At 45.4% G+C, this 27,845-nt stretch overlaps 1 protein-coding gene across 1 annotated transcript; it reads right to left on the bottom strand.

Annotated features, from left to right (window-relative positions):
* Window positions 1-1,309: 1,309 nt before the first annotated feature.
* Window positions 1,310-27,845, bottom strand: kcnj3a (potassium inwardly rectifying channel subfamily J member 3a). The gene is made up of 3 exons (XM_062403391.1): window positions 26,278-27,845; window positions 24,947-25,163; window positions 1,310-3,148 (listed from the first exon to the last, which is right to left on the bottom strand). Exons 1-3 carry the CDS (start codon window positions 26,953-26,955, stop codon window positions 2,553-2,555), a joined length of 1,491 nt encoding a protein of 496 aa, XP_062259375.1. The 5' UTR covers window positions 26,956-27,845; the 3' UTR covers window positions 1,310-2,552.

Here is a 27,845-nt window from a genome sequence, read left to right as displayed (position 1 = left end):
TATATGCTTATTTCTGTCTCAGTCAAGAGAAGCTATATCATGCAGCACCTCCTCCGTCCTCTCTACACATGAAAATCTCCCTTCATGTTAACACTGTTATAAACATTTCACTGGAACAAGGTTAGTTGCTTTATTTAGAAGCTTTGTTAAGGAGTAAAGTTCTGAAGCTGCCTCTCCAAAAATCGATCATGGTCAAGCTAATAGGATGTGTACAATGATGGAGTCATGACTGCTCCCAAAAGTGAAGCCAAAGCATCTTGATCACCACCTAGTGGTAGGCTGCAGTATATGTTCTGCAGTCCTACCTCCTCCATGACAATGGATGGGACATGGACCAAACTAAAAAGTCATACAAAATCGGTTGAAGATGTTTTTTGGTAATGTTAGGTAGTTCTTATAACACTGATGTTTGTTGAAGTGCAAATTTTTCCAGTAAGTTTGGTTTTCATTATTTGTTTGATGCTGTGGAAACGAGTGTGTGCATTGATTGGAACCTTGCAACCACTGCTCCATCCCCCGATCACTACGGCACAGACTCTGACTCCATATGCACAAGATGGTGGCGTTGGTATATCCAGGATCTTTTGGCTTCAGTTCTGGATAGTGGATACAAATGGAGACTTGTCGTCCATCTTTATATACAGTCTATGGTCAGGCTCTATACAGTATGTGGCTACGGCTAACACCCTGTGAGCTTAGCTTAGCATACAAACTTGAAGTACAGGAAAGGTCTGGCCTGTTTCCGATCAACGGTAACGGAATCTACCTTTTACTATTTAGCATGCTACATATTGTTTGATGACTTGTTAATAAAATGGCTTATAACTACAATTTGCCATTTATAAAAGTGTGTTGTTGTTACACCTGGCTTTTAAAACTGACAGAACAGAAGGATTAAAGAAATGAAATATAGCATGAACAGAGCCAGGTTAGGTATTTCTCAGGTTTACCGTCTTTATGCTCTAATCTAACTGGCTGCTGGCTCTTTAGCTTCACAGTAACTGTTCAGATGTGGGAGTGGTATCACACATTTTCATCTAACTCTTGGCAAGAAGGCAAATAATCATATTTCCCAGAGTGGCCCTTTTCCTTTAAGGTGAAAAGTGATTTGAATGTGCTTTGCCTTGGGTAATGATTAGACTTGTATGGTGGTAGATGCAGCTGCACAGGCTCTTCACAGTGACATAAGAGCGTTGCTGCTCTTCCTTCATTTTGACCACCTCCCCCTATCATATAGGCTTATTAAAACAATGTTTTTGATTAGAAGTGGATACGCATGCATTGCATCCGGTCAAAGTAGCGAGATGCGTAACAGTTAGTTAGATCTTTATTCCTGAAGAGATTGGGTATCATACAATTTATTTTATGCATTTAGAGAAAACCAGATTTGATGGCATGGATTCAGTTAACAGGATGGATATCGGGCTGTGGTTGACCCTGTGGCTATATCAAGATTATAGTCATTATAATATTATTGCTTTTATCACAGAGGGAGAGAGGAGGTGGACTGTCACAGGCCCACCTCTGAATCTAGTAACACCTAAGTTGAAATTCTAATGGCGTGTCTGATATGAGTACACAGGTCTACTGCAGATTAGTACACTGACTCAGTAGTGAGAGTGACTGCACAGTACTGAACTGTAGCCCCGGAGCAGTTAATTCATAACAAAATGCCCATAAAATGCTTTCTAATATCAGCGGGTAGTATAGAGCGATTGCTTTGTGCTTATCAAGTACAAATATGGACTCTTTCAACTTAAGTGTTACTTTAATAAGCAAGTGAAGTTGTCTCGCATTGTGCCCAGTTCAGACGGGTCACATGATGCAGATAATGCATTTTCCAACATAAAAAACACATCATCTGGCAACATATTCGGAATTTGATCAACTAATAAAATCATAAAATCGCACATGGTAAAATAGTCTATATATGAAATACCAAAAAAATACAGCTGTGAACAAACATGAAAATGGAAACAAGGTAATATAGTTAAGGCTAAACATCTTTGTCTATTACCTTTGTATAGCTAAGTCAATAAGAGGAGCATGCAATCAACATAACATTGCCACAACTTTACGTTTAAACAACAAAAGCAATCAACTGAAAACAAACGTCATGTGCCTTTTTCGCCACCACAAACCAGAGCCGTGTGATGAGAAGTTTCCCACGTAGTAAATCATATGGCTTTGTGCAATTTGTCACCGTCAGTCAATTAACCAATGAAATCGTTCATGTAAAGTAATATATCCATAAATGACATGCCAGAAGTTATTGAGATTCGGTTCTACATGCGCTGTTTCTTACATGCCAGATTGTGCTAATTGTAAATCGTCCTAAAAAAAAAAGACCTTTCATCAAAAGCATGTACACTTACACCCAGGGACACATGTGCTCAATTCCATCACCCTACTTTATATAAGGTAGTTGTGCACAAATTCTACATTTCTTTTAATGTAAGAATATTGTTCGTTAATAAATTAGGAATAGTACAAGGACTTCAGGTAGGGGGGAAATAAAGGTGGATGGCAGAAGTTTAAATATGTCGCCTGCTTTATGTAAAGCGATCTGAATTCATCTTTCTGAGTTTGGGCGGTAGGTGTCCGTCCATCCTGCCCCCCACTCCCCCAGACATCCGCTGCAGCTTGGGAGGTAAGTCCGCCACCGACTTGCTCATGGGCTCTGTGCACATCTTGGAGGCCTTGCCGCCATGCTTATCATCAGAGACGCCGGGAACAGAGCTGATTCGCTGCAGCTTCATGGGCAGGTCTCCGAAGTTGTAAGTCATCTCTGAGGTGGTGGAGCTCATCCTCAGAAGCTTCTTGGGCAGGCCCTCCCGTCCCGACATCTTCTGGAGCTTGGTGGGCAGCTTGGTGGTGCTGTCATTGTCCTCCAGCGTCTCCAGGCAGTCCAGGGAGCTGTTCTTCTCCCCGCTGTTGCACAGGGATGGAGCCATGAGGGGCGAGGAGAGGAGCAAAGCCTCCTCCTGCTCCTTCACGCTGTGCGGAGTGGTGGGCACCTCGAATGTGGCGTGGAACTGAGAGTAGTCCACCTTGAAGAAGCCTTCCTCCAAGGAGATGACTGGGAAGAAGCGGTGTCCCCACAGGACCTCGTCCTCGGTGTAAGACGTCCTCGCTTGGCAGGTCATCCCTGTCAGGGAAGAAATAAAACACACAATTAACTCAGAGGCGCCACAAATTATGAAAATGATGTGTCACAGCTCAACACAGCAGAGTCGAATGGTTTAATACAAAACACTTCATGACTCTGGTATTTAACAGCAGAACCCTGATTTCATTATATGCTTGGCACTGCTCCATTAGAATAAACAATATTTGCCGGGATTCCTGCATCACAAAGCAAACAATACTGCAAACACAACCGCTTCATTTAATAAGCGCTTAATGTCTTACCGAGCCAGCTGCCTAAATAAAGAATTGATTTTCACTTTTCAAACATGATGAGCAATTCTCAGCCTAACTTGAAAAATAATTAAAAGTATAGCAGAGTATTTGCATTATGTTTTGTTTATTCATTCTAAATTGACAACTAATGCCTAACTGTCAGTGCAGTGTTAACCTGTGGCTCCATGTTACACATAAAGATGAAGCTTTTAATTTACCAATGAACCAACTTCAAAAATTAATTGGTGAGAAACAAATTAATTAAGTTTGTTCAGATTGAGATTAACAAGTTATATTAAAACAAATGATCACTTTACTTTGATTTGATTTTTCTTTATTTAAGCTGGTGAAGTTTATTTTTTCATTCAAAACAAGGCTAAGGTTGACCCATAAATAATATAAACAACAATACATCGAATTTAATGTATTTTTTTAGGAAAAATGTTAGTCTAAATTAGAAAAAACTAATATTTAACTTAGATAAAACACAGCTCTTCTTCACCATCAGCTCTTATGCTACTGAACAGCTCACTCCACAGTTTAATCTTGACTAGTAGCTACAAAAGATAAAAGATTAAGATAATCAATCTCCAGAGAGACAAACCCAGACAAGAAACTTCTGCAGGCAAAAGCCGTAAATTTAAAGTCTAAATTACACCAACATTTATTTCTGTATGGGGAGATTTCCACCCAATACAACTAATTAGATTTCATCCAAAACACAAAAGGTTACATAAAGTACCAGCTTCATAATATTGTTCGTCTTGAGAAAAAAAAAAATTAATTTGATGATTTGCTTAAAAGCCCCAAATTCTGTCATTTGGAGATTTGCAGGTTAAAAGAAAAAATCCTTTTAGCATGTTCTAGGTTTGTTCATGTGCTGCATCAGATAGTAGATTATGATACCCTTTAAATAAATCATCCTTCACAGGGGACTCTGAATTAAACCCCTGCTTTAAAAACTCCCCCTCGTATCCTCAGAAACAAATGAATGTAATTAGAAGATTCATGAGGTTTGCATTAATGATCAAACTTTTTTTTTTTTACATTCAAAGTTATTGGAAGCGTACAAATGATTACTCAGCACCATCATATCTGCCTGTGCATTATATCACACGGCACTGCCTACAGCAAAGCCTTACCAATCTTAGCATATTTAACATTCTGCTGGGTGGATAAAACCTTTAATTGCATACAGAAAGTGAGCATAGAAAATCTATAATTACTTTTACATACAAGAACAGCCCCACCCCCCCAACTAAATTGGTTATATCAGTCCAAACAGCCCTTCTTTTAGCAGAGAGGAATGGCTGGGGGTGCTCATGTTCAGGCTTGTTAAAATCCATTAGGAAATCAGCGACTGCAGTCGGTTATTATCACGTGTTTTAATTACCAGCTTAATATTGTTCTGGCAGTGACAGTTGGGTCCAAAGTGTTGTTCACAACTAGACCCCCCCCCCCCCGGTTGCGAGGATCCAGGAAAGCTACAGGGGCATCTGTGGTTTTTTGCCCCGATTCCCAAGGTCATAAAATAATCCACTGATTACGGCGCTGTACAGAGGCACAGATGTGCAAGAGACTGAACATGGAGTGCGTTTGGGGTATTCACAGTATTACTTCTGCTCTATCGAGTCAGAGTCCCGGGGCCTTCGGGCACATGGAAGTGTGCAGCAGCGGATAAAGCGGGATTTAAACCAATGAGAACTTTAGGGCCAAAGCAATCGAGAGTTAAGTGTGAATGGAAATCTTATGTTCTTGTGAGCGTGTCAGCCGCCTTCGGGCAAAACGCTGTCGACCATGTGATCCTCAACGGGCTTCTGAGGGCTGTGATGTATGAAACGCTCAGTTTTTTATGTTTCCTAACAGCTATCGGACATCCACACTGGATCTATATGCAGGACCAAAACATCGACAGCAAGATGCATGATGAGAAAACACGTTTTAAACAAGGGAAGTGAAACCGCAGGTGACGCTGCAACAGGAAAGAGCTTCATCTATCGGCTAATAATAGTACTCTACTGTTGGTGCAGATGGTGTAGGAGTAACCGTAAGACCTCTGTCCTGTGAACCCTGCAGGCCTGGGGGCTGGACCCCCCCCCCCCAAAAAAAAAGACCACTCTCTGATGTAGATGATCTAATAAACCGTAGCTTTCTTCAAAACCTAACAACTGCACTAGACTTGATCGTGGCCATTACTATCCAGATAATTTCTGAACATTATTCAAAGGTTGCTGCCTGAGCAGTTCCATAATTATAAACCTGGGCTGCCTCATATACATCCAATTGTGTTGCTAAACACCAGCTGTTACGCAACACCCACGTTCATATGGCACACGGTGTAACACACTCGGCGATGCTAATGAAGTGTGTCAAACCACAGTTCATTTCGAGATGGAATCTGACACACGGTGCAGAGGAATATGTTCGACTCGTACAATCGAACATCCAAATATAGCACCAGCGTGAAAAATAAAACCCGTATTCGATATGTTCTCCAGTTGCCGTGTATTAATACTTAAAATAGAAATCCAGTCAAATGAGAATACTCATATCCGCGTGTATTTCATGCTGGTAAATCCTTATGTAACTCTAGAATACACGCCTGCCGAGGACTCTGTTTCTATGGAAACAAAACTGTAGGAATGTGCTCATGCAACAGCCACAAACCTTCCACTGCTGAGTTTGGGCAGAAAGTCACAGTGACAACACAAAACAAAAGTTTCTTTCTTACATCACAGAAGCAGAAAAAAACTAAAGGAAAAAAAGCATAATCCAATCTGCTGCGCGAGGATTTTTCACTCAGGGTCAATTCATCTATCCACAGAGAACCTCATCTGAAAGAGCCTTTGCTTTGGTGCAGCGGCTAAATCACACATGTTAGTGACTTCTCATCGGCGAATGCCGGAGCCCTTATTAGAAATGTCATCGTTAATAAAGCACAGAGCAGCTGCCTCTTCCTCTGTCATCCGTCACTCTCGCTGCATATTGCTGTGATTCGTCTGCGGTGTCTACGGCACACGTGTTGTGCCGTGTCAGAGCACATACACCGACATAGTCCTGTCTGCTGGGAACATGCAACTGTGCGACATCCCAGCTGTGACAGAAACACCTCTGATGAGGGGGGAAGAGGCTGTAAGAGGTGTCGGTAACAACAGTTCACATATGTCACAGAGTGAGACAAGACAAGCTCAGTCACAGACTCAGATTTAGTTTGGGCAGGTTTTTGACTATATTCTGGGTTCCATAGGTCCACCTGACTTTATCTTCAGATAACAGATAATTTCTTAAAAAAGAACACCATGAAAATAAATACTTTTCTGGTATTTTTGCCCGTCTGACACAAACGTTGCAGAGCTATACCAGAAACTTTATAATGACACACTGTGTAGATGTTTACCAACTGGACCATGAGGATGTCCTTAAGAGATATGTATATAAAACTATAAAAGGAACACATGTGTTACACCGCGTGCCACATTTTGATTTACTATTTTACACTATTTCAAATTTTGTTTTTTTAATTCTTGAGCATTGTTAGAAGAGCCTGTGACTCAAGCATTTCATTGCCAGCGACTGCTTAACTGTTATCTCTGTGCATTTGATAATGAAACTCTTGAATCTTGAACATCACATGAGATATGGAAAATGTGTTTCGTTTTTTGTGACAGAGAAATCCTGGTGTTAATCAAACGGCAACTTTTCCAGTAGCATAAGGTCCCATCTTCTGAAGCCTCAGAAGCCTCAATGATGAAAAATAATAAGAGCTTATTAACCCATGAGCAGATTTATTCATTCTTTAACTCATTAACAAAAGGAAATAGACAATGTTAACAAAATGAACCATATTAATAATACAGTCAGACCACTGTAGAAGAACGAGGGGAGAGGAGGAAGCAGGAGAAAACAATGAGGGAGAAACATCACAACGATTGGTGGAGACACAATTCTTCATTCAGCTCATTAGGAGAGAAATGTGTAACTCTGTGGATCCATTACACTTCTAATTTCAGTGAATGGTTATCTGCTCCCCTCTGTGACTCAGTGTGAGACAATACTGATCCATTTCAAATCCATAGCAGAGCAGCCGTTCACAACAAAGTGCCGTACAGTGACAGATTCAGCTACGCTGCTGTAACAGAATCAATGTTGGAGGAGTCAACAGCGTTCTGGTTGATTTGGCAGGACCACATGTGTGTTGTGGGCAGGTAAATGCACTGCTGTGTGTAACTTATCGTATTAGCACAGATCATTTATGGGTAAACGCCTGCCCCAGCTCCAGGTTAGGGTTCAGCCATGGAGCCACATTTAAGAATAAATTCTGAATCTATGTCTGCTAGTGATATGTATCTAGGTGCCTCTTTGCAAATATGTTCATCAGATCAACCGTATAAGGTGCAGTGTGTTCATATGGTGCCTTTCTCATCTAATGACCAATCAAAGCGCCTTAAAGGACAGGTTAGATCCCACATTATCACATTATCACACGGAGTCTGACTGAATTTTGGCATCAGAGGCATTTAAGGGTTCAGTGTCTTGCTTAAGGATAATTTAAAAGCATGCAGTCTGCAGGAGCCGGGGTTTGGAACCAACAATTAGTGGACAACACCAGAGCTATAGTCAATGTGCAGAGAATTTGCCTCCTTTGCCTTGTGCAACATTTGCTTTAATAATGATAATTGAAACTAAAGCTAACAGGAACTGAAATGCATCATCCATCCATTGTTTATCCATCATCCAAGACAAGATTACACCAATGGACAATTTAAAGTCTCCAGTTACCCTAACCCCAATCTGCATGTGTTTGGACAGAGGGACGAAGTAGAAGTAGTGTGGAGTACTGGAGAATCACACACAGACCGAGAGAACGTGCAAACTCCGAGCAGGGATTTGAACAGGGAACCTTCTTGCTGTGAGGCAAACACTGTGAGTCTAAACACTGTACCACCGTGCCACCCTAAAACACATCATCTTCATTTCACATAACTATGTCGACAGTATATAAGCTGAGGGATATATATTTCCTGAATAGATAATTTATATCTTAATCATACAAAAGGGTGAAATCCTGAAGTCCTTCATCGCTGAAGTTCACCAGGCGGTTTACGGCTCGTAATATCTATAACATGTGACAACAGGAGCGGCATTAGGAGTAATCCTCTGCTGAATCCACACATTCCGAGGGGATGTGAAAATGCATTTCATTAAAGGTGAATTTCAGAGGAGGAGGAGGATGAGCATAGGAAACCAGAGCGGAAAGAAAATGTCAGGGTTCAGTGGATTTGTGTTGAGGTTTTTTTGGCCATCATAGCAAATACCACACCACTAAAAATAATCCAACCTAAGTGACTATATAAGAGGTGCTCTCCCTGCACTGAACAGTGTTTCACCGACTCCCGACTGGTTCCATTAGGGACTGGGAAGAAGGCAGGAAGTTGTGTGTCAAGAATAAACTTTGAGATTTAGATTCCCAAAAGCCATCTCAGCTTGGAACTCTTAAGTAAATGTACTTTCCCCCTGTGACAAGAGAGCTAGCTGCTCCTCTGGTCTCACAAAGAGAAGCAGCCGCAGTCAGCAGGGTGACAGCCAAGATAAAATGGGTTCTTTGGTGGCTGGAATAGAAAAGCACTGTAAACTCGGAGGCAGGCTGCCAGTGTTTCTTGATAGCAGCTGGAAAAAAAACAAAAAACAAAAACGTAAGTGGTATTCACAGTCCCAGTCATCTGAAAGGAGCTTATCCAGGTTGTCGAAGCCGGAGGATCATATCCGTTTGGGGCCCTGCGTGGCTCGGTTGTGTCCTCGGCCACAGAGCTGCACTTGACACAACGAGGACAGAGGAAAGTCAAGAGGCAGACCCGAGAGCACAGATCTATTTATTGCACCTCCGGTCAAATCATCCAGGCAGAGGCTTATTCTAGATTTTAAAATCAAACACACATCAGGGTTTTTTTCATGATCCGACAACCCACAGACGCCAGGCAGATGACACTGGAAATTGACAGCCATGTGAAAATGAAGGTGCGTGTGACTTCTCTCACAAAGCAAGGCGTTGGAAAAAAGTCAGGTGGGCGTAAGAAGAGTTCCTCACAACCTCACATTTAATGACAAAATCACAAATAACCTTCCGATGCCTCTGTCTCTCTCCCACTCTCTCTCTCTGGCTTTCCTTTTCATTCAGTCACTCAAAGAGTCACACATACACACACACACACACACGCAAACTCACTCACCAGTGCAGTGCTGGCAGCAAAGTCCCCTGACAGTCTATCACGGATGTGGAAGCAGCTCCAGTGTTATGTATGAGAAAAAATGTGAGCGTAAACAAGCATGAGATTCTGGAGGCTGCAGAAACGGAGCGCCACCACACAACACCGTCCAATACTCAAATCCAATTGCTGGACGATCGCTGCTGCCAAGGCTGTCCAAGAAAATGTATCTGTGGCACCACTGGATCGTGAGGAAAAACTGTTTATTTAACAATTACCTGTTTTTCATTTGAATTCCGGGGATCTTTGTTACAACATGTGCAGCTCCTGTGCTGAATAAGGTAACTCATGTGAAGATAAGAGGAGGAGAATATTGAGATGCTGAGCTGTGCATCTAAACCATCGACTGTAAATAAAGATGGATGACATCACCACTTCCTCAAACTATCAAGAAATGAAGCCAAAATATCCCGGATACGGAGGCTGCCATCTTCGACCAATGATGTGCATTTACAGGAACTAGCCTTATAACAACGTCCTGGGCTCGGAGCTAGCTCAGCAGTAGATGGACACTTAGCTTATCCCACACACCAGGATATGTGATGATACTGTGCAGTGTATCTTATACCCCATATAAAGGGTGGGGGTCCTACATCGCCTTCAGCAGTCTCAATGGCCCAGCAGGCATGTTGAAAAAACTCTCCAGGCTGGTCTTGCAAGGACGTGATCCCCCATACTGACGTGTTCTACAATAACAGGAACCATCTTTCACAATATCTGATTTAATGTCCCCCATCCACTAACACGGTGGAGGCAGGGGTTGTGACACATACTGCAGCCAGCCACAAGAGACCAATGGAGACGGTTTGGCTTCACTTGTAGGGAGCTGTCATGTCCTACATCTTTATATTCCGTCTTTGTGTCTTCCTGAAGAGAGGAAAGTTCAATTCTCGACTCCCGGTAATATATTTCTGAGTAGTTTGGCATTGCACACCTGACTTCTTTTTCTTTTCAATGAAAGTTAACTAAGGATAGAGGAATTTGTACCTATAATGGGTTTTTAAAAATCCCATTTTGATACAGATGTGGCGTGCACTCATGGGTGTGTCCTCTCACCCAGTGGGTTGATGGGTAATGTTAGAGGCTGTAGCTATATATACTTCCCGTATGGGGAACATGTTTTTGTTCTTCCTAGCTACTGAATAAACGACAGTAAACAGTACCTGCGTCTCTGCCTTTCCTTGTCTTGCCACATTGGTGACCCCGTTTTTTGAACATGTTCGAGGTAGAGGAGGATGGTGTCCCTTCCTCATCGGGGGAGGACGTATTTTCTTCCCCGGCGCCCGCGGACCGTGTCTCCTCAACGTCCATGGCGCCGCAGCTTCCGCGACCGACCAGCTCCGCGGAGCACGTTAAACTGCCGGAGTTTTGGCAGAACGACCCGGCGCCGTGGTTTCTGCACGTCGAGGCTCTTTTCCATCTGCGAGGAGTAACGGCAGACGACTCCAGGTATTTTTTGGTGGTTGCGGCTTTGGACCAGCAGTCCACCCGGCGCGTGATGCAGCTCCTGCGAGCCCCGCCGCAGCGCGGAAAGTACTCCGCCCTCAAGCAGCTTCTCCTCCGGCGCTACAGCTTGTCAGCCGCGGAGAGAGCGGACAAGCTACTGTCGCTTCCCGGTTTGGGCGATGGTTCGGCAGTGGACCTGATGGACGAGATGCTGTCGTTGCTGGGCTCCGAGGATGATGGTTTCCTGTTCCCGCACATCTTTCTGCGCCAGCTCCCGCTGCAGGTGCGCGCAGCCCTCGCCAACTCTTCTTGCTTGGCGGCCGGCGACTTCCGTGGATTGGCTGAGCAGGCGGACCGGATCCTGCTGACTTCGAGGAACGTCTCCGTGCAGAGTGTGGCCGTGGAGTCCTCGCAGCCGACGTTGGAGAACGAGGTTCCGGCATTGACGGCTGCAGTTTCCACCCGCAGACAGCGCGGACAGCTGTGTTTCTTCCATCAGCGCTTCGGCAGCAAGGCGCGCCGCTGTGTTCCTCCGTGCGCGTTCGAGGCACCGGGAAACGGAAGAGCCGGCGCTCGGTAGCAGCCGTGGGCGCTGGCGATCAAGAGGAGCTGCTGTTCGTTTATGACTCCATATCAGGTAATCAGTTCCTGGTGGACTCCGGCTCGCAGAAGAGCCTTCTCCCTCCGGCAGCTACGGACCTCTCGGCCTGTGGCAGTGGTCCGCGTCTGACAGCGGCTAACGGTTCGGCTATAGAGACGTTTGGTACCAAGTCTGTGACTGTGTGTTTCAATGGACGCAAATTTCTGTGTGACTTTGTTGTAGCCTCCATTACGGTTCCTATTATCGGAGCAGATTTTCTGTGCACTAATGGGTTGTTAGTGGATGTAACTAATCGCAGGCTCATTGATGCTGTATCTTTTGCGTCTTTTCCGTGTCAGACAGGGGGGCCCGGGCCGTTAACACATGCTAATTTCGCGGCGTCAAAGGATGTCTTCCAGCGCTTACTGGCGGAATTTCCTTCGCTGACAACGCCCGCATTTTCTGCCGCGGTTACTAAACACGGCGTGGAACATTTCATTCCCACTGCGGGTACGCCCGTTTTCGCACGTTCGCGTCGCCTCGACACCGTGAAGTTAGCCACCGCGAAGGAGGAGTTTGCTACCATGGAGCGTTTGGGGATCGTTAGGCGGTCCAACAGCCCGTGGGCTTCGCCGCTCCACATGGTGCCCAAGGCGGACGGGTCTTGGCGGCCGTGCGGTGACTTCCGCCGTTTAAATAACATTACGGCCCATGACCGTTATCCCATTCCGCATGTTCAGGATTTTTCAATTCGTCTGGCGGGCATGACAATTTTTTCTAAAATCGATTTGGTGCGAGGTTATCATCAGGTGCCTGTGCGGGCAGAGGACGTGCCCAAGACTGCAGTCATTACACCGTTTGGTCTTTTCGAGTTCCTGCGAATGCCGTTCGGCCTTAAAGGCGCAGCGCAGACATTTCAGCGCTTGATGGACTCGGTGCTACGTGACCTCGCGTTTGTTTTCGTCTATTTGGACGACATCTTGGTGGCCAGCCCGTCGGTTGATGAGCATTTATCGCACCTTAGGCAGGTTTTCCAGCGCCTTGATGGGCATGGTCTCATTGTGAACACAGCCAAGTGCCAGTTTGGGCTGTCTGTCATAGACTTTTTGGGCCATCGCATTTCGTCGCAGGGTGCGGTTCCTTTGCCCTCGAAGGTGCATGCAGTTGCGGATTTTCCCCGTCCAGTCTCGGTCAGGTCGCTGCAGGAGTTTTTGGGCATGGTAAACTTTTACAATCGTTTCTTGCCTCGTGCGGCCCAACTCCTGCAACCGTTGTATGGTGCTTTGAAGCTTAAGAAAGCTAAGGACCAGGTTGACTGGACCCCTGTGAGGATCCAGGCTTTTGAGGGGGCTAAGGCTGCCCTGGCTAACGCGGCGCTTCTGGCGCACCCCGCGTCTCGGGCGCCTATCGCCCTCACGACCGATGCTTCGGATGTGGCTGTAGGTGCAGTTGTTGAACAGCGTGTTGCGGGTGCGTGGCAGCCCCTTGCATTTTTTAGCCGCGGTTTGCGAGACAGTGAGCGAAAATACAGCGTGTTTGACCGGGAACTGTTAGCGTTGTACCTGGCTACGCGTCATTTCCGTTTCCTGCTCGAAGGCCGCCCTTTCACAGCCTATGTTGACCACAAACCATTGACGTTTGCTATGGCGAAGGTGACAGAGCCATGGTCTGCTCGCCAGCAGCGCCATCTAGCTGCGATCTCCGAATTCACAACAGACATCCAACATGTGGCGGGTAAAGCGAACCCGGTGGCAGACTGCCTGTCACGGGTGCTGGTGTGCCCTGTGCATCTTGGGGTTGATTTTTCAGCACTGGCTGCCGACCAACCTGGGGACCCGGGTGTCGTTGCACTGAGAGCTGCGAGTACCGGTCTGGAGCTGGAGGAGGTAGTGGTGCAAAATGGTGGGCCTGCCCTCCTTTGCGACGTCTCCACGGGCCGCCCCCGCCCGGTGGTGCCGGTTGCTTGGCGCCGTCGGGTCTTTGATATGGTGCACTCTCTTTCTCATCCGGGTGTCCGGGCGTCGGTGAAGTTGGTGTCTTCGAAGTTTGTGTGGCCTGGCCTTCGCAAAGAGGTCAAAGAGTGGGCGGCCACATGTGTGGCGTGTCAGCGCGCAAAAGTTCACCAGCACACTAGGGCGCCCCTCGAGCCATTTTTGATTCCGGCCAAGCGTTTTGATCATGTGCATATCGACCTTGTGGGGCCTCTTCCCCCTTCCCAGGGTTTTACACATCTCCTTACCATGGTAGATCGGACCACTAGGTGGCCAGAGGCGGTTCCTCTGTCTTCCACGACATCTGCGGACGTGGCACGCGCTTTTCTTTCAGCTTGGGTCTCACGTTTTGGTGCACCGTCTGATATCACCTCTGACAGAGGCCCGCAGTTCATTTCGGATCTCTGGTCGGCGCTAGCAAAGTCTTTGGGCACACAGGTTCACCGTACCACTGCCTACCACCCCCAGGCTAACGGTTTGTGTGAACGTTTTCACCGGTCGCTTAAGGCGTCATTGAGGGCTGCGCTCTCAGATGCAAATTGGTTGGATCGGTTGCCGTGGGTGATGCTCGGGTTGCGCTCGGCTCCTAAGGCTGACCTGGATGCCTCGCCTGCGGAGTTGGTGCTCGGTCAGCCGCTCCGTGTCCCAGGGGAGTTTCTGCCTCAGAGCTCGGCCCCCTTTCCGGTTCCTGTTGCGCGTCCTGCGTCACAGGCCGCTTGTGCACCGGTGCCCGTGCATCATTTTTCTCCTCGGTCTTTCGTGCCAACGGATCTCGCGACCACTCGGTTTGTTTTTGTGCGTCACGATGCTCACCGGTTTCCCCTCCAGCCCCCGTATGACGGCCCGTTTAGAGTGTTGGAGGCGGGTTCTAAAAGTTTCATTCTGGACATGGGCGGGCGCAGGGAGCGCGTTTCGTTAGACAGGCTTAAGCCAGCTCATCTGTTGGCTGGCGAAGAGGTGCTACCGGCCCGGGTTCCCCGTCGTGGTCGCCCCCCTTCTAAGACCCCTGTGTTGTTTTCTCCAGTTATGCCTCCTGATCCTGTGCCTGTTGTGAATGATGTCCCTTCTGCCTGTTCCACCCCTGCGTTTGCGGACGGGGGTCGGCGTAGCCGTTGTGGCCGCCTCGTTAAACCCCCTGAGAGGTACTGACTGTTGTCCCATTTTTTTCCCTCTGGGTGTTCGGGGGGGGGCTGTGTGGCGTGCACTCATGGGTGTGTCCTCTCACCCAGTGGGTTGATGGGTAATGTTAGAGGCTGTAGCTATATATACTTCCCGTATGGGGAACATGTTTTTGTTCTTCCTAGCTACTGAATAAACGACAGTAAACAGTACCTGCGTCTCTGCCTTTCCTTGTCTTGCCACACAGACACTGTTATTGTGGCCATGAGTCCTGTCTCATTATTTCGTTTCTATGGTGACCACCATCAAGTGGTATACATGTAGAGAAGGAATCCAGAAGCATCCAGTGACCTGTTTTTCACAGTTTGACTTCTCCAAGATTGAAATGAGTCCCCTCGGTTAAATAACGTTTTGGTGTGTGATCCATTAGTGAAGGTGGCTTCTGGATGTTTGCAGCTCCGAGGTTTTAATCCAGCCGCACAGCACTGACTGAGTGATGAGAACAAGTGGGAAGCCGGTGGAGGGGAGCAGGCAGGGGAAGTGCACTGGGTGGGGGAGGGGAGAGCCTGGATACTGAGGAGATTGCCTGAGTGTGTGGAGGCTGCTGGAGAGGGAAGGAAGGGAAGGGAATTGGAGCAGGGGGGCTGCCAAACATCTCCACTCAAGGTGGGGTGTCAGGCCGGCTGCGGGAACATATGGCCGCGGGCCATTCACACAGTCAGGAGAGCGCACATTACCAAGTGAGGGCAGTGCTGATTATTGCTGTTAAGGGAACCAGTTGAGCAAAACAGCAATCGATGGATTTCCTTTAGGCCAGACCATCACTAATGGTCGAAAAGGGAAAATCTCACTGGGAATATGTTCACACAACCTGAAGCTATAATTATTGAGGGCAGAAATGATCAGAAAACCACTTTCAGACAATGAATGAAAGCCATTTAATCTCATATTGATTTCAGCTAGTAAGGCTACTTAGTTTAGAAGTTACAGCTGGACGACGGGAGGGGGGGGGGGGGTGTCTTAAGAGATCTTAACAAGGAGAGACTCGCTGTTCAGATGGAGACTCCATTGTCTTGTTTTTCCCAGAGTTTGTCACCCGAGTTAGAGAGCAGATTATCCCAGTAAACTCCAGCATGACTGAGGGACAAAAATAGAAAGAGACATCCCAGAGGAGGAGGGTCCGGCTCGAAGACAAGCTTCAAGAACAACATGTCCGCACGGCTCCTCGCTCAGACGGCACGATTGATTCACCTGCACTTCAGGGACGGTCGCTTCTCCACCAAATCAATCCTGCCACTGACCAACACTGCAACTGCAACAACAACCGTCCTCGTGACCTCAAACGAGCGGTGCGACTATATCATCTCAATTATGGCCATTTAGCATTTCCCTCCCTCCTTTGAGTAGACGAGGGTTAATGTTGATGTCTCCCGTTTGTGTTGCTATAATCATCAGAGAAAGTGTCACAACTTCACGGCGTGCACGCCTTCTGAGACAATAACAACGGAGACATAGTCAATTATGTCTGACTCTTCGCGCCGTGACACAGAGATGGCGGCGCATTGTCGGCGAATGCATTCTCTGTTTGCCTTCGTCACGGAGCAACTTCATCGCTGGTCCAACACCACCCCTCGTCTACCAGTGATTTAGTGCCATCCAACAGGGACTTGACAAATCCCTCAAGACACAATTACCGTTCTCCCCCCTTGGGAAGCTCGCACAGTTCATCTAAAAAGGGATAATGAATCCGGGATGTCATGGCTGGTTCACTGCACTGCCCATTATGTGGAGTTCATCCCCAGTGCAATTATTGTATGTACAGAAGACATAGGTGGTAAATCTCACAATGCCTTCCTGGAATATCCTTTTGCTTATGTAAAACTGGTCTTGCTGACTTCAGTGTTCTTTGATAACATTCGGGCTGCCTTTCAGCAGAGCGTTATGAGTCATTGTGAAGTCACTGCAGATATACAGATAAAAATATGATTCCAACAGGGTTGCAACAAATGCATGTGCAGGTTAGAAACTAGACTGATTCTTGGAATGACTAGATAGCTGTATTTTGTCTATAGTTGTGTTGAAATAAATATTAATTATATTGTCACCCTGTGCACAGTGTAGGTAGAAGGCAGTCTGCTACAATCCATTACTCAGTAGAGAACAGCAGCGGGAGGAAGACGACTGATTGAGGGTGTTTTCACTAATTGGACCTCTTGGAATTTTTAATTGGACACCGCTGGTCTAAAGTCTTAAATATAGTTAATAATCAGACTATAATAACAGTGCATAATAATAGCTATTAATACATTTATCAACATGATGCCAGTCATTCATGTTGAGTTTCTTTTATGCCAAATGATGAGGTGCAAGCACAGGACAGAATGAGCCATAGGTAGCTGACTGCAGTTCAGTCAATGGCCACTAGTATCACTAAAAATTAATAATAATAATAAAAGTCTTTGAAGAATAGATACAGAAGTAACATCATAAAAAGCTCCTTAAAACAGTGTAGATTTTAATCTATTTTATAGTTTCAGAGTGTAGAATTTATGTCTGCCGATGCTGGAGATGCTCCATATTACTGCTCCTTGACCTAAGTGCCACATTTGACACCATTGACTATAATATTCTCATCAATAGACCAACAGTGCGTCGACATATCCTGAATTGCCCTAAGATTCAAATCTTATCTCTTAGATAGAGAAATATTAGTTTCCATTGGAAATAACATCTCGTCCTTGGCTCCACTGGTGTGCAAGGTGCCACAAGGTTCTATTCTTGGTCCAATCTCATTTTCACTGTCAAGAAACGACACCAGCAATTTTAATGGTAGATCAAATCATTCCTTTGTCAATGAATCCCAAATCTACTTGTCTTTTAAGCCAGACAGCAATGTCCTAATAGAGAGCCTAACTGCCATCGAGGATTGGATGTCACTTCTAGATAATGAGGGATTTCTTTCTCCCAGTCGACAAAGTGCTTGCTCATTGTGGGAACTGTTGGGTCTCTCTGTAAATGTTAAGGTCTTGACCTTATTATGTTATGATTTGGCCTTTAAAATTGAACTGAACTAAAAACCTTTTATTATTGGGTTATATTATTTGGTGAAGTAAAAATAGGGTAGAGAAAACAGATTTGTACAATTTAGATGATTACACAAGAGAAAAAACGTCAGCAGGATTATTCTTTACTGCCAATTGATTCCTTTCACTTGAATCTGACACAGTGAACCATTAACCTATTTATTTAGTTTGGGTTGATTTCTTCAGTAACAATTCATTATGTCCTATAATATGTCATAGTATTGTTTTATATTTAAAATATGAATGAGGGTGAGTGTAGCAGCAAGAATGCGTGTGTTTATGTGTGTTTGTGTGTGTGTGTGTGTGTTTGTGTGTGTGTTTGTGTGTGTGTGTGTGTGTGTGTGTGTGTGTGTGTGTGTCTGTGAATGGGTAAATGGTAAAAGTGCTGTACAAATACAGTCCATTTACTATATTCATTTGGAAAGTAACTAGTAACTAAAGCTACTCAATTGAATTGGACTTGCAGTAAAAAGTATAATTACCTCAAATCAGATAAAAAGTACTTTTTCAGATTAAAATTAAAAATTAAGATTACCAGAAAATGGTCATTATTGCTTTATCATATTCAGGTCCAGGCTCTATGTATCACAACAGCTTTCCATGCACATTATAAAGCATATTAAACATGATAAACATGGCTGTACTGAAATATTCAAAGCAGGTAGCTGTAAAAATGTATCGTTAATAAAGACAAATGAACCCAAAGTGCAAAATCCATTTAAACAGCTGGGACCTGTACGGTATCCAACACGTGGCTCCTCTCCATCACCTCTGCTGCACAGGTGGAGCTCAGCAGGGGAAGACACTTCTCTCCGGAGCCCTCACCCGGAGCATATTAGATTTAATTGGAAACTCCGCTCTCTCCCCTGAACTGCGGCACTAACTCCACCGCTGAACCCACTTTAAACCTTTGACCCACGGGGGCTCAGGCGGGGAACACGGCACTCGGAAGAGAGCGCTCTCTTTTGGTGTAATGACTCAGAATGAATAATGGTCACTTCCCGCAGAGGAAGGAATGGCCTGTAACAGCGGGCTCGTATCCGGGGTTGGCCTGTGTCAGTGTTTACCTGAGCTCCGGAGCTGCCGACTTCAGGTGACCCCAGACCTCCGGGGCCACAGCCTCTCCCTCCTATGATTAAAACTATCAGGCCTGCAGCAGCACAGAAAGCTCTCCATTTTTATTTCAATTACTGCTGCGGATGATAGAACACAGATCAAGCCATGACATCGGCTGCTCGGCTAATCACTGGCAATAGATGTTGCCAATTAATTATGCTCACTGGCTTTATTACCAAACATTTATCGAGAATGAATATATCTGGTCATAAATCCATCTATGTGCATGAATCATATCACAATATTCTTTTTTATTGATCAGGTCCAAACACAGTTCAAGACAGTTTCCATGCACAGGTAGAAATAATGAGCATATACTGTCGGTACTTCATTATACAAAGCTATTCTCACCAGTAGCACACTGCATTCATGCAGATCGAAACATATGAATAAACATGACCAGTTGATCCAGTCTATATGCAACCAACCCCTTACCACCCACACTCGTTTCAAAACGAGCAGATAACTAGGATATTCAATTTTTTTTTCATTCTGTCTAATTTGCCTCATAATTCAAATGAAGGGATGAGAGGCGATGCAGCGTTTCATGTAAAACACACATTCAATAGATGATTTATACAAACATGGAGATATTGTAGAGTGTTTTTTCCGGGAGGTCAAATTTGAAGCGTCACCACACAGATGAAATAAAGTCTAAGTGAATCTCACTGAGCAAACAAATACAAGCCTCCAAACAAACACAGTTTATCTCGGTGTAAACTTTATGCCTATGAGTTTTTATAAAAAAAACCTGAGTAACTTTGCCAGCAGTTTTAAATGTGACAGACACATTCGCGGTGTTTCAGGAGTTTCAGGGCGAGTTTAACGATCGCACTCATTTGCATTAAAGTCACGTCAATCAGAGAGGGAAAAAGGTTTATGCTGATGATACAGTTTGCGCTCATGAATCACTGCTCTTCACAGCTGATGAGTGAATTTAAAAACACTTTGCCGAGCTGGTGGAGATCAGTGTGTGTTTTGCCACCGTGTTAGAACCAAGACATTATACTAAATTTCAGGCTTGACTAATGTGCTGACAGCACGTCTTTCTGTCCCATAAGGAAAACGAGTTCTCGGTGAAATGAATCAGCAGCTTGTTTACCTTTGTTGCTTTTTACGACTGCACAAACGCATGTCTTCAGCATATGTGAGCTACGGTGTTTAGACAGGAGCATTGCGGTGTTCACTACTTCCTATGCAATTTAAACAGGGAAAATCATAAAATTCATTTAGTTGTGCACAACCCACTGATTAGTTTCATGGTTGGAGGAACATAAACGACTGCTACTGGCAGCGACAGTTTATTTCGGGTTCTCAAGAATCAGTGCCATAAATGAACAGATTGCCTCTGGCCTGGGATTTAAGCCTTTGTAGTGCTGAACAGCATTACTGGTGTTAATGGGACACTTATCTCAACTCCTGACGTATTTTAATACTCCATGTAGATTCAACTCGGGGAGTCAAAGTCAGGTCACCGTCGGCTCTGTCGTGGAACAGAGGAAATGTCCCTGCAGTGTCATCAAGATGTCATTAAAGCACAATTTGTTTTCATATTATTTTGTATTATTTCAACACATAAACACTGTGTTCTTAATATCTAGTATAATCAGTGGAGCTGGGAAATAAATGAAAGGCCCTGGACATACGCACACAGACGCACACACTCACACACACACACCGACACACACCAAATAGCTCTTTTCAGTTGAAGCCCGGTGGAGCTACAACATGACTGCTACCAAAAGTGAAAACAGCTCGCTCTCCCCTGGTGATAGGCTGCAGTATAGGCTATAAGCCCTGCCTCCTCCATGTTAGCAGATGGGACATGGACTACACTCAAAAGTCAAAGAACACATTGAATAACATTATGATTTACAGCTGAGAATGACTCATGATTGGTCAACTAAAACTAACAATCTGTTCTAATTTTGACCAAGGTTCTTTTGTTGCTGAAACCTGACAAACAGATGTGACTCAGAATGTGACGCCTTGGGTCAGGAGCTGAGATGCTTTGTTCACTCACCCCCCCCCCCCCCCCCCCCAGACCCCTGTGAGGTGAATAAAACTAAAACAAGTCCATCAACCTTAATGTCCATGTAGGTCATTTGTTTTTATAACCTCCGATATGACGCACGGAGGCGTCTCCTGAAATAGCTAACGTTCGAAGGCGAACTAGCCCTTGGTCACCATGGCTACAAATTATAAACATGCATGGTTTTTATGGAAGAGAAGGGGGAGGAGTCAAGGTGCATCAGGCAACTAAAGCTCAAACCGAAGCCTCATTAGAAAAGACTGAGTGTTGTGAGTGCCTGTATGTAACCATGATGAACTCTTATCATGCTTCAGTTTCTATGACCAGAACAGACACTGCACAGGACTGTAATGGAATATATTGTGAGTGAGCAACTTGGCAAATGTAATAAATTCCTCAATATATGACATATACAATAGGGTATCTGTAATTTTTAAGCAAAAATGCCAAACATTCATTAATTGCTCCTCTTCGATTGAGATGATTTACTGCTTTTCTCTGTTTGACACCACTGATTGTCTTCGGCTTTTGAACTGTCAGAATAGAAAGCTATTTGAAGACATTGTCTTAGGCTCTGAGAATTGGTGATGGGTGTTTTCATGAAATAGTTTGTTTATATTAAAGTATTCATCAATAAAGTAACTGCACACTAAACAATAATGAAGTTGTCACCAATAAGCTACATCCCTCACACAGTTTTCAAAGCATAAAATGGATATGATATGATATAATCCTCCATCCAGCTATTATCTGTACCGCTATGGGGGGTCGCAGGGCTCAATCCCAGTTTGCAAGAGAAGCGGGATACACCCTGGATAAACCGTATCACAGGGTGATAAACTGAGATAAACATGAGAGAGTCTTATTCACACCTATTCTCTCTATTTAGAGTCTCCAGTTAACCTAAACCCAATCTGCATGTCTTTGGAAGCTGGAGGCAACCGACGCAGACAAGAGAAGAACATGCAAACTCCACACAGGAGATCTCTCCGGCCAACCCGGGATTCGAACCAGGAACCTTGTTGCCCTACCTGACAGTACTGACCATAACTCAAAGAGATAATATGGTTTTCACAATCACTGTGATGACTTTGTCGACTTGACTCTGCTGAGCAGACGCTGCTGCACTGCAGAGTCTGAGAGAATTAAGAAGCTCATGGTCCCAAATTTTTTTTTTGCTGAACCCTACAATGAAAAACCTCTGAATATATTAGAAGGTATTGGTAACTATTGAACTTAAAACATCACACACACACAGTCAACATCCGCTGGGCTGCAGTAATGACGTGTTTTTCACTTATGCTGAATTATTTTTGTCTTTTGTTACCGAGCACCTGACACGCAGTGCACAAGAAACGCAGAAGTGACTCAGGCTTGATGTTGTTGTGAGCAGATTCACATCAACCAAGTGACAGGGGGATGGAGCGCTCACACACACACACAAACACACACACACACGCACACAGACACACACACTGACCTCACTGTAAAGCTATTTGCTGTGAAGTGAAGTGGCCTGTGTTGTTTGTATTGATTGTAATCGTGTCAGAAATGGTCCGTGTTACTGCTGTTAACGAATCCTAAACTTGTTACTATGAGCTTCTTGTTTCTGCTGGTTCTTTTCCTTCCTTACAGAAAGACTCTTTCTTCCCCCCCTCCGGGCCAGGCAGTGAGTTACATGTACAGTGCATTAACTGCAATGTGGCGTTAAAGGCATCCTCAGCCTCAGCACCGTAACAAGTCCCTGCGGCGCAGTTCAAAAACCAACTCAACGCCACGAAGCCACAACTGGCATCGCTCCAGAAGAAAATATGCTGCCGCGAGACATCCTCCAGGTCTCATTTGAAAGGTGCCTCACACCGAGGTGTTGATCAAAAATCTGATTGGGCTCCTGTTCAAACAGGGGCGAGGACCGGCTCTCTCCTCCGCAGTGTAGAGGTTGTCCGAGGTTAGGTCAAAATCAGCTCCGATTATTTTTGTGTCATGTCAGGGGAGCAAACGGTCACAACGCCAAAACTGTTGTGTCTGTTGTTATTTATCAGGAGGACGCGACATGCGCTGATTGTGAGTCTACATCTGCAGGGAGGGGTGTTTTAAGTTGTGTTACAGACACTGGTTATAACAAAAAGAGAAAGACAGACCTGGGGAGCTGGGCAGCTTCTTCACTAGTAAACACTGAGCCTCATAAATATTTTATCTTCTTCTGCCTCTGCTGTATCACTTGTTCTAGTACCGTTACACCTCTGTGGGCTTTTCATATTTCAGAAGAGATCCTCCTCAGCACCTGGAGATTTAATCAGCAGAGCAAATTCATCTCATGTTCGAAACGACGCATGTTTGCCCGCTTTATTGCCGGAAAAAATGGTGTTGTGATTCCTTTACCATAGGAATAATAATAACAATAATAAAAAAAAGAAGCTAAGTTTAGGTGCAGTGCTGCAATCCTGAATACTCAAGGAGAGGTTGCCATGGAAACAGAGTTACATTGGCCAGAAATGAAAGCGTCTGAGGATTTCGACTTTCACTGTACATCAATTTTTAACCATAGATTGTTTCTACATCAGCTTTTCCACCAACTTCACACGAGCACATCCGCCCCTCGGTGCAGGACCGGCTTCACAGCACAACCGTGAGCATAGCACGGGACCACAGACTGAGGCCAAACCAGTTTAATTAAGACTGAGATTGTGACTCTTATAAATGAGGACAATATGATGACACATACTGACGACTATAAACATCTACCGATGCATCAAGGGTAATTATCTAAGCTATTCATACTTAACAACAGAGACAAGGGCGTTAGTATTACAACTACTCTCCTAAAAGAAAATAATGTCAAATGTATTTTTTAAACCACACACACGTTAAGTGGTTATAAACTGATATAGTTAAAATCAGAGTACAGAAGTTGTCACTGAGAGAAAACAGAAGTTCAAACACTGGGCATATCTGACGTCCGATGTAGGTTCTGTCATACATTAGGATTTATTATAAAACTTTGATCTGACTTCAATCCGGGGTGTCTGGAATCGACGGATCACATGTCAGACACATCTCAGAGACCAAAAAAAACAAAAAGCATGTCTCTCCGAACTATTAGGAGCCGAATATCTTTGCTAATTGCCGTCTGCAGTGTCAGCCTGCAAGCCTGCCTGTCACATCTCCATCTGCTGCTTCCTCTGAACCAACATATTACAACTGCTGCTCTGTTCGCTCGACACCAGTGAGGGAGCTTTTCCCCGCACTACAATATCAGCCGTGTCGAAATAAATGGCTGAATTTGAAATGACCTCGTGGAGGATTTTTCTCGGCGCGTTACTCATCTTGTGTTGAAATGGAATTCCCTAATTCCCGAGGGACCTCAGAAAGCAAATCATGATCCCCTTTGAGAAGAGCCGCTGTGAGGGACGAGTGCCGTCCGGGCACAGACGAGGAGGAATGGAATTTGTCTCCAATGAGAAAAGAAGAAAATGCCCGTTGCCTGACACGGACCTGACGGAGTCTCAAAGTGCTCAGTGGCTCTGCTCCCTCATACCCATGAAGACTTTTAATGCATAGATTAACATAACTGCACTTAAAACCTGCTCCAAAAAAATATCAATAATCTATGGTTTACGAATGCTAAGCACTGTTATTATTAACAACTGTGTATGGCTGCCAAAGAAATAAAAATCAATGAAAAGCAATCATGAGGTCAATAGTAAGTCCATTTGGATGGCAGCTATTAACACCTCTGAAATCCCCCACTGTTATTCATGAGTTTAGAAGTACAGGACAAACACGTCCAAAGACCAAGCTACATCTCCAGCTCCTGTTTTCACGACACCTGCACCCACATCAGGTAGGAAAACAGACTCTGGTTTCCACCGGGGCAGGCCTGTGAAGACGCACATCATTATTTTGGAACTCACCTGTCGTCTCCACGATCCCTTCTAGTATCACCACAATTTCAAACTGCTCCGTTTGCATGGACCTCTGGGAGAGCTCGTAGAAGGGGCTTTTGGGGTCGATCACATGGCAGATCGTGAGCGGTGAGACGAGAAAGAGCTGGTCGGCCCCCGTGCTGAAGCCCACGTCCAACTCCAACTGATCCAGCGGAAGAAACTCGCCTTCGGGCGTCTGGCGAGACTGAGGAAGCGTACAGAGAGAGACAGAGATGTTCGGTGGAGGGGGGAAGGAAGGGGGAAGGCACACTCAACCATCCATAGCTTCACACAGGCCTGTGTGCCGTCAGAAACTTAACTGACTGCATTTTTCCTACTTTATTTTTAAAGCTGGAAGAATATCACTCTCAGTTTGTGACGTGATGTACCGCTGAGTGTATAAATGGGTTATTTTCGAGATAAATCAGTTGTTTCAAATGTCTAGATACTCAGATTATTGGTCTATATGAAGGGACGAATGTCGCTAAAATGGGTGTGGTTGCAGTCTGTCTTACTGAGTCTATATTTACTTTATTAAAAATGAATGGGAGCCAACATGTAATCTCCTAATCTAGCACTGTATCTGTCAAGTCAGGGGATTGTAGAAGAAAGTCCTTTAATGAAGGTTTTACTTTTACATGTGTTATTACAGGAAGTGTATGAAAAGTGTGTTGCCTATGGATGAAATTATATTGAAAATGAACGATTTCTCTTTTTGCCAGGGACCCTCTATACCCCTCAAGTCCCCTTGGGGTGCCCTGTACCCTCTTTGAGAACCCCTGAACTGGATTTACATGTATTTCTTCAAGAAACACAAGCAAGGCCGGTAGCCTATGTTCACTTGTATAACACCTGAATATTGGTCTACTAGATTCCTATATGTTACAACTGGAGGACGTGCATTTGCATTGTAGAATGTTGTAATAGGTTTATTGCAGACTTCTGTGAAGCCAGGACAGCAGAGAAATCCAGAGACAGTCTCCTAAATGATCGACAGCAGCCAAACAGAAATAAGAATATAAACAAAATGTAACATGTGGGACATTTTGGTGAGGTCATGAGTAATTTGCAAGGCTTAAGAAAAAGCTCAAGTATGTGCTATAGACTGGTTTTTGGATTATCTCACATCCACAGGGATTTTCTGGGGGAATGGAAATGCAGTTTAGTCTTCTCATATCTTTGTGCACGGATGGTGTAGGCTTAAATGCCAGTGTGTAGGCCTTCCTGTTTATTTTTTCTCATGAAGTGGGCCATAAACAAACCATTGGACGGAACCAAAAAAGAATGACCGAATGCATTCACAGAGTAGCTCCACTTACTTTCAGCAGCTTGCAGCGGATCTGTGCAGAGACCATATGGCTGTTACGCAGGTTCCCGACCCTGAACATGAGAGTTAGTCTCCCATCCCGCATGGAGATCACCGCATGTTCACTGAACATCAGCGTCTCGGCCCTTTTCTTGGGCTGAGACATCTTGATGAACATGCAGCCGATCAGAAAGGCATCGACGATCGATCCGAGGATCGACTGGAACAGAAAGAGAATGATCCCCTCGGGGCACTTGTCAGTGATGTATCTGTAACCGTAGCCGATGGTGGCCTCGGTCTCTATGAAGAAGAGGAAGGCTGAGGGAAAGTTGTACACGTTGGCCACGCAAGGAGTGTACTTGTCGTTGTGCACCCTGTAGAGGTCCCCTCGGATGTAGGCGATGCACCACCACATGAAGGCCATGAAGAGCCACGCGACCGTGTAGGTGAGGATGAAGATAAACAGATTCCAGCGCCATTTCAGGTCGACCAGTGTCGTGAATAAGTCTGAGAGGTATCTGCTGGTCTCTCCACCCAGGTTCCCATGCTGGACGTTACATCGCCCATTCTTATCCACGAACCGCTGCCTCTTCCTCTTCTTCTCCGGGGGATGCTGGTTGAATCCAGACCCGCTGGATGAGGTGGTCACTACCTGGTAATCGTCCCCAAATTTCTTTCGAAGTGCAGACATACTACGATGACAGCAGAAGGGAAAGGGAAATAACAAAGGATTCGGTGAAATGAGAAAAGAAAAAGAAAGAAAAAGTCCGGGGCTGTAGTTGCTGCAGCCTGTGCGCAATGCCTCCGTGTGCGCAAAGAGAGAGAGAAGGCGATAAAAGTGCGCTGTGCTCGCCCCCAGTTAGTCTTGCATCGTCCTCTTTCGCCGCGCACTACTGCTGCTGCTGTCCACAGCCATGGAACGTCAACAACGTGCGAGTAGTGGTCAAACACCGAGCGCAGGAGCCATATGAATCCATATAAGCGACGCACGGGAGAGGAGGCAGCCTATCCAAAACGCGCCCGCGTCGCCCTCCAGGTTTTTTGCAGGTTTATCAGCAGCTGCGACGCGGATTACTCACCGCCCGTGGAAAGCCGTGGCTCAGAAAGTGAACACACGCACGCAGCAAGTTTTCATGCGAAACTTCGAAATCCCTCAGTGCTCCGTCGAACGCCAGAACCTCTGCGTAATTATTCGCGGGGAACGGCTGCCGGGGTGAAACGTCTCCGCGCGCACTTGCGACCGTGTTGGAGATCAGTCGGTTTCCAATCCTGCCTCTGTGGTGCGTGCACATAGGAGGCGAGTGGCATGCGAGCGTGTGGCCGCAAAAGATGACGAGCAGCTGGAAGAGGAAGATCACTGTCCCACCGTCGTCATTTTTGGCTGCGCGCATCGACGCCGATTGTCGGGGCTCCTTCTTGGGCACCTTCCCCCCTTTGCTTCTAGGAAAATTTCGCCAGGGCTGTCATGGTTCGGCGGTGCAGAGAGATCCACCAAATGTTTCTTTGGGCTCGATCGGATGATGCTTCTGTGCTTTCGGTTCCTCTGTGCAGCTCCTGCGCATTTCCACTTTTCCAGTAATG

Source organism: Platichthys flesus, chromosome 13 (assembly GCF_949316205.1).
Source record: "Platichthys flesus chromosome 13, fPlaFle2.1, whole genome shotgun sequence".
Lineage (NCBI taxonomy): Eukaryota > Metazoa > Chordata > Actinopteri > Pleuronectiformes > Pleuronectidae > Platichthys > Platichthys flesus.
The sequence above is the reverse complement of the archived record's forward strand: the minus strand, read 5'-3'. Positions and strand labels throughout refer to the sequence as shown.